An 18,317-nucleotide genomic window follows, 5' to 3' on the forward strand; every position below is an offset into this window, starting at 1 on the left:
GGAAGTTGTTGTGTTCAACTGCTTTTTTACTATATTCAGCCTCTGGGAATTCCCCATGGCAACAGATGATACTTCAACTAACCAAATAACGCTGTTATCTCGGCTATGATTCAGACTGATTGTCGAAAAGGAAGATTCTCTAAACAGTGCCTTATCACGAATGACGAAATTCGGCTATCTTAAAGATGAATTTCAGTTCCGTTTTAAGTTGCGTGATTCAGAGGATGATACCAGAAAAAAAGAGGTAATTTAATCTAAGCAAACAATGTACTATGACAATGCTTGTTAAAGGGAATTTTCATACAAAAGATGAAATCATTTTTATTTTTTTATCTATGATGAGTTCGAAACTTGACATTGTAAAATATTTCTTAAGTTATTCTGTTTTACAGACTTAATTTATTTTCAATCATCCCGTCCCATTTGTCTTTCACCTGCCACAATTTGTTTTCAATTTGACCCTTGCATCTACACATAAATTGTATCTCTAATTACGTTTCACCCTGCGATGACCTAAGTGCAGAGGGCACAAACCATTTTCAATTTTAACTGCCCCACAAAAAAATCTGGGAATAAAAAGACATAAATCTAATTTGGACCTGTGCATTTGCTTCTTTTATGGCGCCGGACCATTTGAAAGAGAGCCAGCGAATGGCGATGCTGATGATGATGATGATGATGGGCTATCTAAGCGCTCCAAATCCATTTACCCACCTGGGCACGAAAATGGGTGTGAGAATGGTCGAAAAGCGAACCCGAAATGGCCAAAGTTGAAAGGGAGTCAATGGCAATAATAAAACGAGAGACGAAACGCGAAATTTCCCAACGCCGCACGAAAATTATTTTATGATGCTTTTAAACTAATTTTCTGGAAAAACAACGTGCAAACGGATTTTCGTTTTTCCGCTGTCGTTGCTGTTGGACGCGTGGGCACGTAAAAATTTTTATTTTATTTGCCATCGCTGCGAGCACATTTTCAAGTGGAACGCGTGTCGGTCGCGAGTTGTGAGTTCTGAATTTTTGATGCAGGTAACAGGTGAGTCCTGGTCCTCCTTTCTTATTTTACCCCCTCCCATAGTTTCCAGTCACGAACTAGTCATAAAATTAGCGCAGAGGCCTTCGAGCCACCTCCTCCTGGCATCTCCAAGGACTGCGAAACTCAATTTACTTTTGCTTTTGCAATTATACCAAAGACACTTTCTGTTTTGTCCCGTATCTCGAGGCCATCAATCTAAATTACGGCATAAAATTTTCAGCCTAAACCGGACTTTTGTGAAATAATAAAAATATTTTATGCCCGGCGACAAATTGATTTATCTGACAGCCTAATCAACTTTGGGGGATTTTGATAGATTTGTGCTGCAATTTATGAATGAGACAAAGTCGCAGCTGGAACTGCTCAGTTTTTGTACAATTTTGTAGGAGGAAGTTCGGGCCCAAATTGACATGTTCTGCCCAATAATGAAGCGATCAGGGAACCAAAACCTCATCCTGCTTCCTTGGCTTCTTTGGCACTCGGCCTATTCATAAATCCCCTTTTCCTGGCGATTTGTCAGCACCAGACATGCGACATTGACAGACATGAACATTGTCTGTTCAGTATCTCTATCTTTTGCCCGGACCAAGGACAAAGCACTTGCGAAGCGCTGCAGGTAGGCCGGGCCTGGGCCTAGGCCTCGTTATTGTCAATCTATCTTCCAGTATCTGCAAGTATCTCCCGCTACTCCTTCCCCGAATCTCAATCTGTATGGCCATAGCCTTGGCCTTTGTTGGCCGCCTGCTCTTTTCGCCATCTCCTGTTTGTTTTTGCAATTGCCAGTCGCTGGAGGCGAAGGCTGTAAGCGTGAGCATAATTATGGTTTTCAATTTATTCCTGGAATCCGCTCGCACACACAGCGTGGATGGTAGTTGCATAGGTTTCCCTAGAATCCTACCTGATGTTAGCCTTTTAGCAGGAGTTCCTAATTGAAAGTGTCATAAATTAAGAATGAACTTCAAGTCAAGTCGAGTTGGGCTGCTGTTCCTGCTGCTCTGGGAAAATATATGGAAATCTTGGAATGCATGTGGAGTACATTCAAAGTAACCCTTCATATTTACCCTTCTATATAATGAATTATTCGTTATTAAAACACCATTAAAAATGTTAATTCGAACAAAAAATAATACCAACTATATGCGAAATGTTTGTGAATTTTAAATATTTAATAAGATTTTTTAGGTGTTATTACAAAAAATTCCTAATCATTAAAATACGATTCATACAATGAGATATTGCATTAAGATATTGCTGATATTGTTATGCTTTGCAGGCTCAACCTTTTTAGCCCTACTTTCGCATCTAGTTCGTCAACTCATTCTCTATTCAACATGGTTTCCTGAATAAACAGTGAAGCAATTTCCTACATTATTTATATACTTTTAAGTAGTCACTCTAAATGCATTCATAATATCCTGCCTACCACCAAAAAACACGGCGCAAAAACTCAAATATCATGCTCTAAAAAGAATATCCTGCCATAAAAAGACAACACACAGCTAGAGGAACTCATTCATAAATCAATGGCTACAAGTATTGTTAATTTTCGATACATTTTTTTAGGAAGCCTGTGAAGTGTTTATAGGAAAAAATATGCTTCCTCACGGTTGTTTTTAGGATAAATATATCAGAGGGAAATATGATATCCTATAACTTCGTTGGCGGGACAGCTGGCCGATTGTAGTATCCTTTGGGCTTCCTGTGAGTGCACTTCTTTTTTTATCTGGATCATTCGGGGAGCAGAGTGATTGATGACTCAGACTGGGAGAACTCACCTTTCCACAGCCATTTCCCAGCCATTCCAAGAGGACTCTCCTCGACTGTTTACGACTCTAATCTTGTTTCTGTGTAAAACCAAAACGTGACTCCATCGTTGACCCACGGAACTTAAGCTAATGTCTGAGTCACCGCTTACCAAGAATCGTTCCCGCATGCCCCAATAAAGTATAACCAAACCAACCTACCGCCCATAATTCCATGTTGCCAATACCATGGTTAAGGAAAATCGAAAACGCACCACGAGAATTTTCACATTTTCACCTGAACGAATGAAGCGAAGTGGAAGAACGTGTTCGGGCCATAAATATCAATTAGCTAAGATAAAGATACTAAAGCGAGCCACAAGACCACGAATCGGAAAAAAATAAAACTAATTGCAGCTAGCCGGTGGTCCTTCTCCTCGCTCCACATACATATGTACACACACGTATATGTTTCTGGCCAGACTTCGACGGGAAAGGAAGTCGTAAAATTGATAAAGGCGCTGGACCAAGGAAAAACACTCCACTCCGATTATGAGAGTGAGTGTCACTAAAGTGCCAGGTCACGTTCGTAATTCTGGTCTGCGGCAAAAGTGAGTCACACACAGAAACTGAACCACCGAGCGACTCCGGAGATCCGAGAATTTTCCGGAGCTCATCTTTTTATCAGGCAGCCAGCTTGATAAGCTGCTACAAATTTCGATGACGCAAGTGGAAAATGGAAATGAAAGTGGGTACCCCGTCTCCCACCTAAAGAGATTTTCCGAGCGGCGGTAGTCTACGTAGTCGCTGCCTCTAATTTGCTGCTCATTTTGTTTGATGATGTGACGACACACGATTCGCCGCCTCTTTGAACTTGGCCTGCGGCATTTTATCTGGATTTTGGATTCTGTATTCTGGATGAGAAGCTATCTTCAGACCCGGTGTGGTCCTTATCTCAGGCGTGTGCTGCTGCTAATGAGCGTCTGCTAGCTGTTTGCATTTGGCTTAAACAAACAGCAAGTTAGCCGCACTGCTCTTTGTTTTATATTAGCGTTTGAGAATTGGGATAAGACCTCTGGCTTATCGCTGTATAAACCTATCCCTGACCTAAGTCAGCGGTATTTCCTCATACATATGTATAGTGTGTGGATGTGAGCTTCATGGCTGGAATAATCTGATAGCGACCCAGTTTGATAGAAACTAACATGTAGCTAGCTAATCTAGGGAATCGAAAGGGTTTCCGATTGCCCTGTTTGCTTAGCTGTAGCTAATCTACAGAGGCAGTCAATCCATTCTATGTAATGGAGTGGGGTGAATTCGAGCTAGCATAAGAGCTTTTCTACTGGATAACCTAAAAATAAATGAAACAGAAATAAACATTGGATCACAAAAACATTAAATTATTCAAATATACAAATCTTGAAGGTTCTAAATATCCAATATCTAACGAAGCATATTTTATTATAATATATGTTTTCCTTTTTTATTGTATACCTCCTTTAGGTTACATTGTAAGTGTAGTGGAAAAATGTCGCAGGAATGTTTCAACCCTTTGGCAATAATTTAAGCTGTGCACTTACCAAACCAAATTGAATTAGAGGCTCCGGCGAATGCATCCATTTTACAGCTTAAATCATAAACAGAAGCGAGTGCTGCTTAAAATTTCATTACGCGCACTTAAGCGGTGTGATTTTCGACACACCCTTCTCTGGGGAAACCCATTTTAACCACCACCAACAACCAGTGTTGCAAAAGCTCGTAAAATCCCCACTAGCTGCAGTAGCTGGATGGCAGCACCGCAGTGGTGACACATTCACATCCGCGACCACGTCCTCGTCCACATCCACTGCAATGCAGCTGGCGAAATGTCATCAGCGCCTGGATTTTATGGCGGCGGCAAAAGGAGAATGTATCTAAGCTGCAGTCTTGTTCCTGGTTTCGCTGGTCCCTGTTTTCCGGCTCCTAAATTCGGCTGAAGCGTTAAACTTTTATGGCTGCCGCAGCGCGTGGAGAAGAAGAAACGTCGTAGTCGTCGTAAATAAATTTCTGGCCGTAATTAATTTTGCATGCCAGTCAGATAGTCAGATAGTTAGCTAGCTGCTTCTCAAGTCGCATTTTCGGTGAGTTAACAAACGCACACGGCTGCTGATTGGGAATGCCACACGCCATTTGGGCCGCTTTGATATGCCAAATGTGTCGCTTAATGATTTTTATTCCTCATTGCTCATACGCACCGTGTGACGCGCGCAGGGCTTAGTATGCAAATTGTATCTTTGTGTCTTTTTGTTTGTGTGACGCATGCGAGTCAGCCTCGAATCTGTCAGAATGTCAGCCAGCCAGAAAAGTTGAGTTTACAGTGCAGTCAGCTCATTAGTGAGTCTGTTTGCCATTGTGGCTCTTGTCTGGGGCTGCTCTAACATTATTTATCTGGCATTTTTAACACTTGCCGTTGACAGTCGCTTTGGCATATTCTGCGCTATTTTCTCCGCTGCCAGCGCACAAACACACAAAAATGGTGAGGGAAAAAAACCCAAAGTCGGGCTAACAAGTGCAAATTTGTTTGCTGCATCGAGCTGAGCACAAATTTCTCAACCTTGGCTCCGTGCTCGCCTTGTTTGCCCCACGTTAATTTTTGTTGATTTTACGCGTTAGCCGCTTGGCTGCCCCACTGTGTGTTTACTGTAGCTGTAGTATTTGTATCGGGGCCAGGTCGCAGCTGTGTGTGAACGGAGCAGTAAAGTAAGTTGACACAATGATAGGGCTAACTGCATTGAGATACTCAAGGGCTGCTCCCCTGCATCTGAGCCAATTCAACTGCCCGGGGTCGACGGAACTTGTTAATACCATAATATAATTGGCACATTAACAGGGCAAGTGTTTATTCTAAAATGCACAGCTTGGCTAAGAATAGTACTGGGATTTAACTATTTTAAAACTGACGGTCCACAAGACAACTAATTATTAAATAATAATGCCAGTATGCATAAGTCTACAAATGAATACTAATTTGAATCTAAATTTATATATATCAAAGACAATTACAATCAACAATTTCCTTTTGATCTTAATTTAAGGGATAATAGTAACCTCTCACACATCCATCACGAATGTATTTGTTTTTGTATTATTTTCTTTTGTTGTTTTCTTGATTGTAATTGTTTATTTGTTTCGATTGTAATTAAATCTACAGTTAATGGTCTTGCTGTTAAACTTTCAAGCGCTGTTTTGAAAAGTATGGACACTGACAGCAGAAGGAAAAAATTTGGCCGTCAAACTTACGGATCCCTTGTGATATTTATGGGCTTAGCTGTCTCTCAATGGATTCTGGTCTGCCTGGTGTAGGTAATTGAGATACAAAATAAATGTAATATTTCATAATATTAAACCTCACAGGGAAAGTGGTCGTAGAATATTCCGTGACTTTGAGATGATTTGCTCGGCCACCTTTGTTCTGGCTGGCTTATGTTTCACAGTTTTTTGTTTTAACCAAGGTGTTCGCAACCACAGGGTCTATAGCTGGGTTGTAGCTTTTGTGATAGTGAGTGCTTTATAAAATTTACATATATTTTTCAAATCCATATACGTACATTAGGTGGAACTGGAGATATTTTCGATGTATGTGCTAGCAGCTCGTACTTGGGTTCCAGATCTGCTGGCCTTCTTCTTTTTCTGCACTCTCCTGATGATGGTTGCCCTGGTCGTTGGATGTCATCTTTCGTTTTCGGTAGGACTATCAAATCATTATTCATGTATATAATTTATCCCGAACCATCAGATGGACTTAACTCGCTACATAGCTCCGCTTTTTATCTTGAGCTTTGTATTGGCCATGATGTCCACATATTTTCTGTTGGCCCATTTGTTTTTGCCAAAGCTGATGCCTTATGCCTATCTCACATTTGAGCTTGGCCTAACCTTTGTAATGACATCGGTAAATTTATTCAGCAACATAATTTATATAATTTATTTATTACAATTCATTTTAAGATGATCATGCTGCATGCTCAAACAATTTATGGAGATCGGTATATCCAGATGAGGCTGAAGGATTTCATCTTGGCCGCTTTGCTGGTCTTCCACGAATTTCTGCTCACCTACGCACTCACATTCTACTGGCAGATTCATTATAGCTACTTCACATCAGCTGACTTCTTCTGGATGTCGACTAGTACCCCAAATACACAAGGAACAACACCCGAATATCCCGAGTATGGTGATTACGGTATGTGATATTCATCTTATGTTAAATAGCTTTTTGAACACATTTTTTGAACATTTCAGAAAAAAACACACCTGACGATGACTGGTCGCCTAAAAATGAAACCGATTATGATTGGTTACTGGATAATTGGGATACTATAGCTGCAGAAAGTTTAGTAATGTAGACCCGCGTGACGTGCTGCTGTTAAAGATTATAAATATATTGCACTTCGGTTATAGAATAAATTGTCGAACATTTAAAAAAATCACATTAGTTTTGAGGATCCTTTTAAAATTGTTCTCCACATAATAGACAAAACGAATCTTTTGGATCTTTTCCTAATAACTTTTCGTGGTCGTGGACAAATTTGCAGTCAAATATACTGATTTAAAACATAGTAGACCCATGAGTTACGATGTATGTATCGGATGAGCATCGTTACTACCGAAAGGCGCGAAGAAAGTTTTCTTTGAAGGCATATGGCTTATTGGTTCTGTGGCTCATTTTAGCTCTGGCCCAATGGCTGGTAATAGCTTTTATGTAAGTAATAATATCAATAAACATATTGCCTAATTTACATTTTCCACCAGAGAGGATGCAAGGGAAATCTTCACGTCGTTATACTACATCTGCCTTGCGACCTTTGCTTTGGCAATCTTGATCTTCGGGCTCTTTATTTTTTTTGAGAAGCTGCGTTTCATCAATGGTCTCAACTTTATCATGTCACTGATTATAGTGAGTAGCTTCATAATGAATGTATATATTATTTGCGAATTTAATTTTAAAATTTATTCAGGTGGAGCTTCAGATCATATCCACATTTGCTCTAGTCGCCATTAGTTGGTGGGCGGATGTCCTGACATTTTTTGGAGTCGCATTAATTTTAATGGCAATCTTTCTTCTAATAGGAGTATTTCTACCAGCACGAGTAAGATATGAATTTAAGCTTAAACAATCTTTTCATTGATCAAAAATAATTTTTCTAGGCGGACCTCACCCTAGATATTGCGGTTTTATTTATATTAGCATTTCTTTTCCTGAATGTGGCCAGTTTTATACTATTATTTGAACTACTTGTGAGCATAACCATTCCCTATGCCTATCTAGTGGTGGAAATGTCTATAACCTTTACGATTCTACTGGTAAGTAATTCCCAAATGTATATTCACTCAATTTCGGTCTACATATACTTAGTTCGTAATGTACCATGGCCAAACAATCAATGGAAACCGATTTGCTGAGATGCGACTGAACGACTTTTTCTTGGGATCTCTGATTCTGTTTCACGACTTCCTCATCATTTTCTGGCTAACATTCTATTGGCAGATCCATTATAGACCCATCACGCCTGATAGCTGGTTAGAGACCTCTACACCGTATTACAATGGCTCAATCAGAACCACCAATGCTTATAAAAGTCTTGATGGCGGTAATTATATCGGAAATAATTACACTGCGAGAAATTACATATTTTATTTTATGCAGATGGAACAATCCTGCCACCGTGGTTCACCAGAGGATTTGATGACGCTTATGATAGTGATTCAAATGCAAAAGAATATCCTGAGATTCCAAGCGGTAGAGGAAATCCAGGGAATCGGAACCCCTATGACACAGATCACATTCACGGACACAGGCCAAATAATAGGTATTCCACAAAAGATTGGTCAGTTTACCATCAAAGGCCAAAGAATGGATTTAGGAGTAGTGGAAGGTCCCGAACTAAAGGTCCGGAAGGGAAAACCGTACACCACAGACATCGTAAGCCGGACGAATGGGATCCTGAATATATAACGCAAGGTATCGACATGGTAGTGCCCTTTGATGACCGTTATGGAGGTAATTCAAAAGATGTCCTAGAAGGTGGTGAAGTGCATCCGACTCCCACCGAGGATATGGAGGATGATTACACGGATGTGCCCATTAATGTTCATTTTGGACAGCCGATAGATAAGTTTTATCAAAATCCCAATACTGGAACAAAAGTAGATGTTGGTGATGCCGTAGGAAAATCGGCAGCTGGTTTTGGTGATCCAAATGTCGATTTTCCTCTAGCAGACTACCAGCCAAAGTCAACCGACTCTTCACATATATATATTATTCCTAAGGCAAGACCCACCAGGAGGGATTCTTATTCAATGGATAATGAACGACAAAATTATATTGAAAATGATAAGCTTGAAAGTGTTACTCCTGCTGATGAGAACAGTGATCTCCGGCAAAATAATTTTGTCCAGAGCTCAGAAAGTGGATTCAGAAATAGGGATTACAGCTTGCAAAAGGATGAAATGACAGGACTAACCAGACAACAAATTTTATTGGAACGAAAAGACCCACCTCCATGGGAAGAGCTATCCGATGATGAAATCCGAAAATTAGTAGACCAGAGGATCCATGAAGATAAGTATCGACCAAATGCAGACCGTTGGGATGAGCCATTAATTACCAGAGAGCCTTATCCAATAAACCTTCCAGACTATGAGAAGCTTGTAATGAATGTCAGTTCGAGCATATTGCAATAGGCTCTTAAAGCCGTAAACAATATATGAATTATTTTCCCCTATAAATTTAATCCGATTTGCCGATTGTCATCAATGCCATTAGGCATTTAATTGCACTCATTAAAGGGGGCAACACATCTTATTCAACCGCATGTGCGACAGGTGACAAACAAATTAATGTCTCAGGGATTTATGGGCCGCCCACAAAATGGGGTAAACAAGAGTCGACCGAAAAGTCAGGCCAAAACAACCTGTTCAATGAACTCTGCCGAAGGAAAAAATCAGAAAAACCGTTTAACAAATTACGGCCAACACACGTGCAGTCACCATAAAAACGTACCGAAGCGTACACCGGTGCCCAGATACTCAGATACTCGGATACTCGCACCGTACAGTAGTAACTCATCGCATATAACACATTTACTCGCATTTATGAATGCCGACCACATCGCTTATCTGTTGGGCAGGCCTCTCCACCTACGGTTTTCGCTGATGGAGCTTCTACTTGGTCTCTAACCTTGTTGGGGTTCAGGGTTCTCGGGGATCGGTTTGGCAGTGCAGGGTATGGCTGGTTCTGTATAGTTATTAAATAGCTAAGCTTACTTTAAATTGATAATATATTTAACAGACGTTTTGTAGTGATCAGAAAGTATGAACATAAGTGAATAATCGAAGATCCGCTATATATAATCAACTCTTTATGGTAAAGCCTTCCCCTACAGTTGATTAATATTCCTAGTTTTAAATTACATATTACCCTATTTTTTTGTTGATTCTGCTATACACTTTCATCACCTGTCGTTCCATTACAAGAGCATCTTGTATTCGCTATTCTCTGCAAGACTTATATTTTTTGTCTTCGACCGGGTTTTTGTGCATTTTGGCAAATCATGGCGAGAACGCAAGGCACGACCACGACACACAGAGGGAACGGGGGCCACAAGTTCTGTAGATGTGCTGTAGCTGCTGGTGTTGATGTCAGTGCCAGTCCGCAGTCCAGAGTCCCCAATCCCCAGTTCCCACTCCACCGAACCCAATCCTGTTGGCATTCCCATTCCGAATCTCCCCCTGCTTTTGCCCAGTTTTGAGGCACAGTCACTCATGACTGCGACCTGAACCAGATACACGATGCACGATAATATAATTTATGGCCCTGTTTGGTGTTTGCAGCTCCTCGCTCACTTCTCCGCTGCGTTATGGAATGTTTGATGTGCCATGCCAGTGCCTCCAATGCCTCCGGTGCCTCCACCACGTCCATGCCTCATTCTGCTCGGACTCATCAACAAATCGTACATTTGAATACAAATTGCAGCATTAAAGACGCAGAAGCTTCAACAAAAGTGTCAAATTTGACATGAAATTATTTATGCTCGCACGAAGCTTTAACTCGTGTTTTTAGTGCTGCTTTGTTGGCCGTTAGATTCCTTGGGTCTTCTGTGCACCCAATTAGGTTCATCGCCTGAGGAGCTGAAATCATCCCAGACAGGCAAATAAAATTTCAAGATTTTGTTCTCTTTTTTTTTTTTTTGATTTGATAATATCTTTTCATATATATTTTTGCATAATTAATTTCTTTCCTTTCTCCTTTCCATAGTAGACAATATGTATTCCGTTTGTTTGTTTTGTGAGCTTTAGCTTTAGATTTTACTCTAGTTAATGTTTCTATTTAATCGTAGTAACTGCAACTTTAAGAAACTGTGTTTGTTAGTTATTGAACAATGATGTCTTGAGGGTGGACAACAATTTTTGTGTTGGAAATTGAAGCGGAATCTTTTCAAGGGAAATAATAACTATAAAATTAAAGCGGGAATTTCAAATATCAATGGATATCTTAATGGATCATAGACAAATCTTGATGCCAGAAGATCGCAATCATTTAATTAACTGACCATTTTTAAAGACACGCGCTTGTGTAATCAGCTTAATTTCCTCTATAAACTTTTCCGACTTAATCCGTTATTTGGCCAAATCCTTAAGTAACACTTAAAACGGATGCTGAAAATTCCTTTCAGCAGTGCACATTCGTGGGGTCTTTCCCAGCTGCACTGCATTTCTGCTGACCTAATCTCGGCCAGGCGCATCCAAGTCACGTACATAATTTCAAAACAAAACCAAATCCGAAACCCCAAACGGCATCTGATATTTGCTCTGCCCAAAAAACGGGTATCTGAGGGATTAGGATTCGTGCACTGGCAGCAAGGTCAACAATGGGAGTGGAAATCGCCTAGCATTGGATATGATTTGTTTTTTTGGCATTGGGCGCAACTGAAAAACTGATAAGGAAATGAAAACGAAAATTTCAATTTAGTTTGCAATGTGTTCATTCGAGTTTTATATTTTTTCTTCAACTCTCGCTTAGATATTAGGGCTTAATCGCTAGACAATTCGGTTTTATATATACATAGTACAATAAATAATACTCAGTCTTGCGTAATACAATAATATATAACAGATAACTAAAAACCAAAACTAAATTTGCTTAGAGGGAGGAGGGTACATTCTCGGAGATATATGTTATTACATGGGGCAAACAACATTAGCAGACGATGCAACTATTTACAAGTGACTAAGCAATTGGGCTGCTACTCCCGGCCCTAAACCCTCGACTGACCCCTTATTCCCTGACCCCGGACCCCTGGGTGGGCAATCACGCGGCAACAACAACGACCAATGAAGCGCAATCATCGTCGGCAGGCGCCGCCGGCTGTAAACTTTGTGCTGCTGCCACTGCAACTGCAACTGCGGAATCGGAATCTGAATTATCCACCTCCTCATCCTGCCGCCCACTTGGCATGTTAATGCAAATGGCAGGCGTTGCTGCGGCCAAGTTGCTGGATTCCGAAGAGGATGGCGATGCCGATGCAGACGAGGACGATGAGGAGTCGGCTTTATCCTCCTCCACTGCCACTGCCGCTGACAGCTTGCACTTTTGCAGCTTATTCAGCGGCTCCTGCTTCTCCCAATTGGAAATGCAATGGTGATGATGATGCACGGCCGCCAACGAGGGATAAACGAACTTCATGCCGTAGGCAAAGTGCCGGGGCTGATGATGCAGTGCCTCATCGTAGCTGGGCAATCCGGTGGCGATTGTGTAGCAGGGCGGCGATTCGATTTGGTAGAACCCAGCCTCGCTGCTCCGATGATGTGGATGCTGCATCTGCTGGTGCAACAGCAGTCTGCTGGCATCGCAACCAACCAGGTGCGAGGAGTACGAGTCACTGGCCGCATGGATCTGGGCACGTATGTCCTTATCTGCAATAAACAGAAAACGGAGTTTGTTAGTTGAGTTTGTCAGCAGAAAGTTTCTATTGTTTAGATGGACAGAGAAAAAATAGGGACTTTTTGGGGCAAGCAATGCAGAAATCATAATTTAAGATTCTTTAAACAATATTCGAGGTAACTAATAATTTGAAAATATCCCACGAAATGCGTATTTTGTTTAGAATTTATTTCATGATACTATTTTTTTATTCATTTCTTGCTGTGTAGGAAAAGCGGAGTGGGTGCTTCCCAATCAGGCATCAAAGTTTTGACTCTGTCATTACTTTGTTTGTCCATGTCAAAGGACATTTGTAGAAGGATGGGGCCCGTGGCATTAAATTCAATTTAGCGTAAAGGCGCAAACGCTTGAACTTTTCCGAATGCAGAGGCGAAAAAAAAGGCAAAACGGGGGAAGCGGAAAGTTTTGTGCTGACCGGAAATGCCGGCGAGGATGGCAGGACAGGCGAAGTTCCTTCACAACGGACTGACGGCCAACCAAACAACAACAACAGCAACTAGGCAATAATATGCCGGAAGTGCGCGCGTGGCAGAATGGAATGAAATAAAATACTCGCTCGCACACATACAGCACACAGACTCACACATACACGCTCGCCAACTGCCAACTGCAATGAAATAAAAGCTCGACAGCCCCGGAAAGTAGGCAGCAGAGAGCATTTAATTTTTATAATGCCGCAGCTGCTGTTCATGTGTGTGTATGCGCATGTTTCAAATTAAGCAGACTTAAATTAAGATTGGAAAATTCCAATTTCCATGCACACGCGCTCTAAGCCGAGGCCATCAAAGAATTTAATTTGGTTGTATTTTGAGTTACAGCCTTGATTAAAAAGGCATGAAGCAATAATTTGCCTCAAATAGAATTTCGGCCCAGCATATGTGGCATTGCAAAAAGAGGCAGGTATTCAGTGTTATTAAATGCAATTTAAACTGCATTCAATAAATAAATAGGGGATCGCCTCTGTCCATTTTTTGTGTCATTTAATTTGGTTGCCGCCTCGCTGTGGAAAAACTCGCCAGTTTTTTAATTGTTCAGGCTGTATTTTTCATAAATTCTCTGTTCCCGAAAACGCTTTTTCAATTAAAGCGCATCTCGCAGGAAGGAAAGGTGTTTCGGTTTTTGTGGCATGGGGTAAAGCCTGTTGAAAAATTTGCGCATTACAATATTAAAACGCAGCGGTAGCAGAACCAGTCAGCAGTTACAGTGGCTGCCAGCAGTTGTTGATTTATTGTTATAACTGTAACGCACACACACACACATATATATCCTTTTTTTTGGCCAGGACACCCCATATGAGGACTCTGTCTCTTTGTTTTCCCTTTTTCGACTTTTGTTTCCGTGCTTTTTTCCTTGCTCTCTGTTTGATAGACAGCCGGCAAACAGGGCGCTGGACTAAGGGGGCGTGGCCCACTCATACACAGACTGCAGGCTTCATATTTTATGCAAGTGTTGAACAAACAGCCGCCCCTGAAAAAGGTGGCCACCCCAGCCTCTCAGCCGTTTCAAGCATTGCAGATGGACGCAAAGAAAGTCGGAAAATCGGGAAAAAGGTGGCCATGCACGCAGAAAATTTATATTACTAACTAGAAGTCCTTTGGTGATATCAAATATTTTGTATTCACTTGCTACTATTTTGGCAACCAGTTAGTGATGTTATTTTGAGAAAAATAAAGTATCACTAATGGAACAAATATATAGCTACGAAATTAAGTTTGTATTTCGCTCTCTGTGCGGTTGGCACAAAAAAATTAAAGCCATTCGTTGATGCCTTTTGTTTTTCAGCTGCATTGGCACTTTGCCTTCCTTCTCTTTATTTTTGCATTTGTATCCTGTCTTTTTTCCACCATTTCTGTTGTCGATGCGCCCAAATGTATGCAACCATTTAAATTCATCGCAATAAGCTGGCACTCTCGTCGAATGGAAACTGGCAAATGGAAAGCAGTGAGCTGCTTTATTTTGTGTTGCCATAAATGTCTGTTAATTTTTTAAACGCCCCAACTTTTCTGGCTTTATTCAATCTGAGTGGAGTTTTTTATTTAAGAATTATGATCATTGTATTTAAGCTGCTTTCAATTGTTATTAAGCCGCCCATTGAAATGGGTATTCGATTTCCCACACAAAAGATGCAGTCTCAGCCATTAAAACTTTTGCCAGCTCTATTATGTATGCCTTTCCCATACCACTAAGTGCTGGTCGGCTACAAAACAATTTGGTTAATTACAGCACTCAATTTGAGTTTGCCAAAATGGGGGTAAAAAACTACAAGAGCAACTAAAATATTTTCCATGGCCAAAAAAGAGAGCAGCTTCTAGTTTTTCTGCGCTGCTCGCTCCGAAAACCATTAAAAATTTAAAAGGACTGCCCGGCTAAGAGCAACTTTTTCTGGTCTTGGGCAAATATGCTACGCTTAATTACATTTTTACGCAACTAAATTATGCAGGACCTATACAACATGATAAACAGTGGCTGTTGCTCCTCTGCTTGGCTTTAATTTAGTAACTTCATCTTGTCTGTTAATAAATTCAGTCGTAGTCCTCCGCTGCACTAATTGATAACAAGCCAAAGCCAAAGGACCGAAAGTTTGCCATCGCCAGTGTGTGTGACAGTTTAATAAATAAGGTGTAAGCCTGGCTGGCTGGCTGAATGGCAACTGGGCCAGACACTCTTGTGTTTGGGCCTCGTTAAGCATTTATAAGGTAAACACTGCGAGACGCCACGTAGCTGGTATTAAATGCACAAAAGCCGAAGTGAACTCCGGCCTAGTTGCTTAATTATAAATGACACACGTACTTCTCGTATCCCAGTATCCCAGTATCCCGGGTAACCTATCCCACCGACCACCACTTGCTATCTATCTAGGCCATAGGACCAGGGAAGAGCGCACAAAAAAAAGAAGCCCAGAACACGACACTAACGAAACTAATTAGACGCATTGGACGCCCGAAAGCAGGCAACACATATCGCTCAAATTGATATTTCACGTATATATATATATGTATAAATGGAGCTTTCCGGATCCACCCTTCTTGGTCGCGTGTCGTAATCGCAGGGCTAAGTTTTTAAGGCTCGTTAGCACAAAATTGACAGTTTGACAGTTGAGTTGGCCAGGATTTAAGGCCACGGCCCTTTGGCCCAAGAAGTTGTGCTCGCAGTCCCAGGAAGAGTACGAAAGTTTGCTCCTGGCCGTAGTCCTTCACTTGCTGCCCGGCCTAAATAAATCATTTGGCTAAATTGGTCTGCAAAAAGTTTGACACTTGAGTCGGAGTCTTGTTAGTTGTGTAGGTTGTTTAGACAGCCCCTCCAATACAATTCCATTCTAGTTCTATTTGGCTTAGTGTGAGTTGGGTTCTTTGTTGTGCTGCTCCGTAATTATGTGTAAAATGCCTAAACATATGATTTATTTTTGGGATTGGGAGCAACAGGTTTCGAGCAGATAAGATATATATTTACATGGGCTCTATTTGGGTTGAGTGGCGGTAATCTGGGCAGGATTTAGGTGGGATTTTGATAACAGTTGTGTCAAACTTGATTGATTTTGGATTTAATACTGGACTGGGCGAACTAAAAGTGTGGGAGATGTCAGAAAAATGTGAAATCCCGTATTGAATATTTCTAGGTCCTAAGCTAATATCAAACAAAATAAATTTTTTACAATCTCCCCCATTTCCCAAGACCACATTTCCTCTGACTTTAGCTACGCAGCTGAGTGATATGGTCCATCATTATTTTATTATATTACTCTTTATCGCCTCGGCCCCAAAACAAAATATATATAAATATCAAGTCACAATTTCACGCCTTTCGCCTGCAGAGCAACAAATTTCGGGGCAACAATTCCACTTTTCCGAGGGAGAAGGGTCGACGAGGTTGTCCATATTCTCCAGCTCGTACATTATCGCTATCATAAAAGGGGCACAATGCCTACGAGGCGAGTCAATTTAATATTATAAATATGCGGCACATATATTTTGTGGCATAATAAACTTGTGTATCTAAAATTACAACAGAACGATGCAAACGGCTGGCTGACAATTTCGAAGCGCGCCAAAAAATTTATGAGGCTTTGCGGCCATAGGAGCTCTATGGATATGAAGCTCCATGGAGCAAAGCTACCAAGCTGATGGAACCGATGGGTGGTGGGACCTGTTTCGGTTGCTCTTTCTGTTTCTGCATTTTATATTGTTTAGCCAGCTGAATAAATGGCCGGAGATAAGGCTTTGGCGAAACATTTTGATTAAAGTCGAGCACATAAAAGCCAGATGTATGGCATTTTGGGGGCGGAAAATGAGTGCGGATTATATTTGGGTGGCTGTCCGACTGAAACTTACTGCATTTTTTCCAAGTGCGGAACTTCCTGTAGAAGTAGCAGCTGAAGAGGATGAAGACCAGCGACAGAATGACCAGCGAGCTGACCACACCGATCCACAGATAGTTGATGATCACATGCATGTCGGCATCCCCGAAGATCTGGCTCCACCACGAGGATTCGCCCGATTCCTCGGACCTATCCCGCAAGTCGGCCAGATCCAGAACCACCGACTTGGAGAGCTGCTCGGTGCTGATGCTGCCATCCGGGGACCAGCCGCTTGGAGGAGCGGGATCGTAGGACACCGCCGCATTGCCAATCCTCTGGAGCAGGGCGTTGAAGGAGTTGAGGGCGTCGATGTGTCGCAGATCGTGGGCACTGGGTATCTCAAAGGTGATCTGATTCTGCTGCAGGTGCTCGGCAATTGCAGCGGGACTCATGCTGCTGGCCGGCGCGGATATGTACTCCGCATAGAGCTCTTCGGCTGTGGTGGTGGTCTCCACCGTTGGATAATCCGTGGTGCTAATCATGGTGATTGCCTTTGATTTATTTTAATTTGTTAACTTTATTTTCTGCTTGCGTCTGGCACACGCACACAACTGCTGGCACACTCGCGTCACGACACGTAAACAAATCGTTTGGCTCTATATATAAGTCATGGGTTCGATTTCGGGTTTTTTATTGGCCGTAGAGTTTCGATAGCTCGATTTTCGGTGCGTCCGTTCGCTGGAGCGGCTATAAGTTGACTGACTGCTCGCCGGCAGAGCATAATGCCTACATCGGGTCGCTGAGAATTCCATGCCATGCGGGAAATTTGTCATTCCACTCACTCATTTTCTCGATTCACTCGCTCTTGAGTGAGTCGTGGGCGAGCACTCAAGAAATCAAGTCAAGTCCTTGCTTAAAGAAGCATGCAATTTCTGGCATGTCTTTTATGTTTTTAAATGTTTGACGTCCTTTCGCCCTCTTCCTTTGCCTTATTTTTTTGCTCTCCAACTGACCTAGTTTGACCAAAAACTATATTTTCCGTACGAAAGACCAGAGGAAAAAACCGCTATTAAGAAGGGAAAACTTCACCTCGGTCACGTTCGTTGTTTAAAGTTTTTCCAACGCTTTTCGGTCTTGTGTTTTTCCAGCAAATTGCTTTGTGGCAAAGTTTGCAGTCTGTGCTGATTTTAATGAAAGGCAAAAAGGGGTTTTTCTATGGCATTTGATAAGCCTGAGCGCGAAGTTTGCGCCAAATCAAACGAA

General features: G+C 41.6%; 3 protein-coding genes across 5 annotated transcripts; 2 read left to right on the forward strand and 1 right to left on the reverse strand.

Annotated features, from left to right (window-relative positions):
- Positions 1–5,721: 5,721 nt before the first annotated feature.
- LOC6605823 lies at positions 5,722–7,247 on the forward strand. Of its 3 annotated transcripts, XM_032719391.1 has the most exons (6): positions 5,724–6,116; positions 6,172–6,316; positions 6,371–6,502; positions 6,554–6,709; positions 6,766–7,000; positions 7,060–7,247. In XM_032719391.1, the coding sequence occupies exons 1-6, from the start codon at positions 6,013–6,015 to the stop codon at positions 7,161–7,163; spliced, it is 876 nt and encodes a 291-aa protein (XP_032575282.1). In that variant the 5' UTR covers positions 5,724–6,012; the 3' UTR covers positions 7,164–7,247. The 3 variants fall into 3 exon arrangements, with proteins under 3 accessions (XP_032575283.1, XP_032575282.1, XP_002030638.2); XM_032719392.1 differs by lacking the exon at positions 6,554–6,709 and having other exon boundaries at positions 5,722–6,116; XM_002030602.2 differs by lacking the exon at positions 6,172–6,316 and having other exon boundaries at positions 6,030–6,120.
- On the forward strand, positions 7,245–9,551 carry LOC6605824. Its single transcript, XM_032719390.1, has 6 exons — positions 7,245–7,519; positions 7,570–7,714; positions 7,776–7,907; positions 7,966–8,121; positions 8,174–8,408; positions 8,465–9,551. The coding sequence occupies exons 1-6, from the start codon at positions 7,395–7,397 to the stop codon at positions 9,499–9,501; spliced, it is 1,830 nt and encodes a 609-aa protein (XP_032575281.1). The 5' UTR covers positions 7,245–7,394; the 3' UTR covers positions 9,502–9,551.
- A 2,232-nt stretch (positions 9,552–11,783) lies between these two features.
- On the reverse strand, positions 11,784–17,808 carry LOC6605825 (protein commissureless 1). Its single transcript, XM_002030604.2, has 2 exons — positions 17,089–17,808; positions 11,784–12,732 (listed from the first exon to the last, which is right to left on the reverse strand). The coding sequence occupies exons 1-2, from the start codon at positions 17,594–17,596 to the stop codon at positions 12,128–12,130; spliced, it is 1,113 nt and encodes a 370-aa protein (XP_002030640.1). The 5' UTR covers positions 17,597–17,808; the 3' UTR covers positions 11,784–12,127.
- Between the last annotated feature and the right edge of the window lie 509 nt (positions 17,809–18,317).

The sequence above is a fragment of the Drosophila sechellia genome, chromosome 3L (assembly GCF_004382195.2).
Source record: "Drosophila sechellia strain sech25 chromosome 3L, ASM438219v1, whole genome shotgun sequence".
Lineage (NCBI taxonomy): Eukaryota > Metazoa > Arthropoda > Insecta > Diptera > Drosophilidae > Drosophila > Drosophila sechellia.

Excerpts from the sequence above, each read along its gene's own strand:
- LOC6605823 (XM_032719391.1), top strand. The coding sequence starts at position 6,013 with ATGGACACTGACAGCAGAAGGAAAAAATTTGGCCGTCAAACTTACGGA. Across the intron at positions 6,317-6,370 it reads GGGTTGTAGCTTTTGTGATA|GTGGAACTGGAGATATTTTC; the intron begins GTGAGTGCTTTA and ends TACGTACATTAG. Across the intron at positions 6,503-6,553 it reads GATGTCATCTTTCGTTTTCG|ATGGACTTAACTCGCTACAT; the intron begins GTAGGACTATCA and ends CCGAACCATCAG.
- LOC6605824 (XM_032719390.1), top strand. The coding sequence starts at position 7,395 with ATGTATGTATCGGATGAGCATCGTTACTACCGAAAGGCGCGAAGAAAG. Across the intron at positions 7,715-7,775 it reads TTATCATGTCACTGATTATA|GTGGAGCTTCAGATCATATC; the intron begins GTGAGTAGCTTC and ends AAATTTATTCAG. Across the intron at positions 8,122-8,173 it reads TAACCTTTACGATTCTACTG|TTCGTAATGTACCATGGCCA; the intron begins GTAAGTAATTCC and ends ACATATACTTAG.
- LOC6605825 (XM_002030604.2), bottom strand. The coding sequence starts at position 17,596 with ATGATTAGCACCACGGATTATCCAACGGTGGAGACCACCACCACAGCC. Across the intron at positions 12,733-17,088 it reads CCGCACTTGGAAAAAATGCA|ATAAGGACATACGTGCCCAG; the intron begins GTAAGTTTCAGT and ends TGTTTATTGCAG.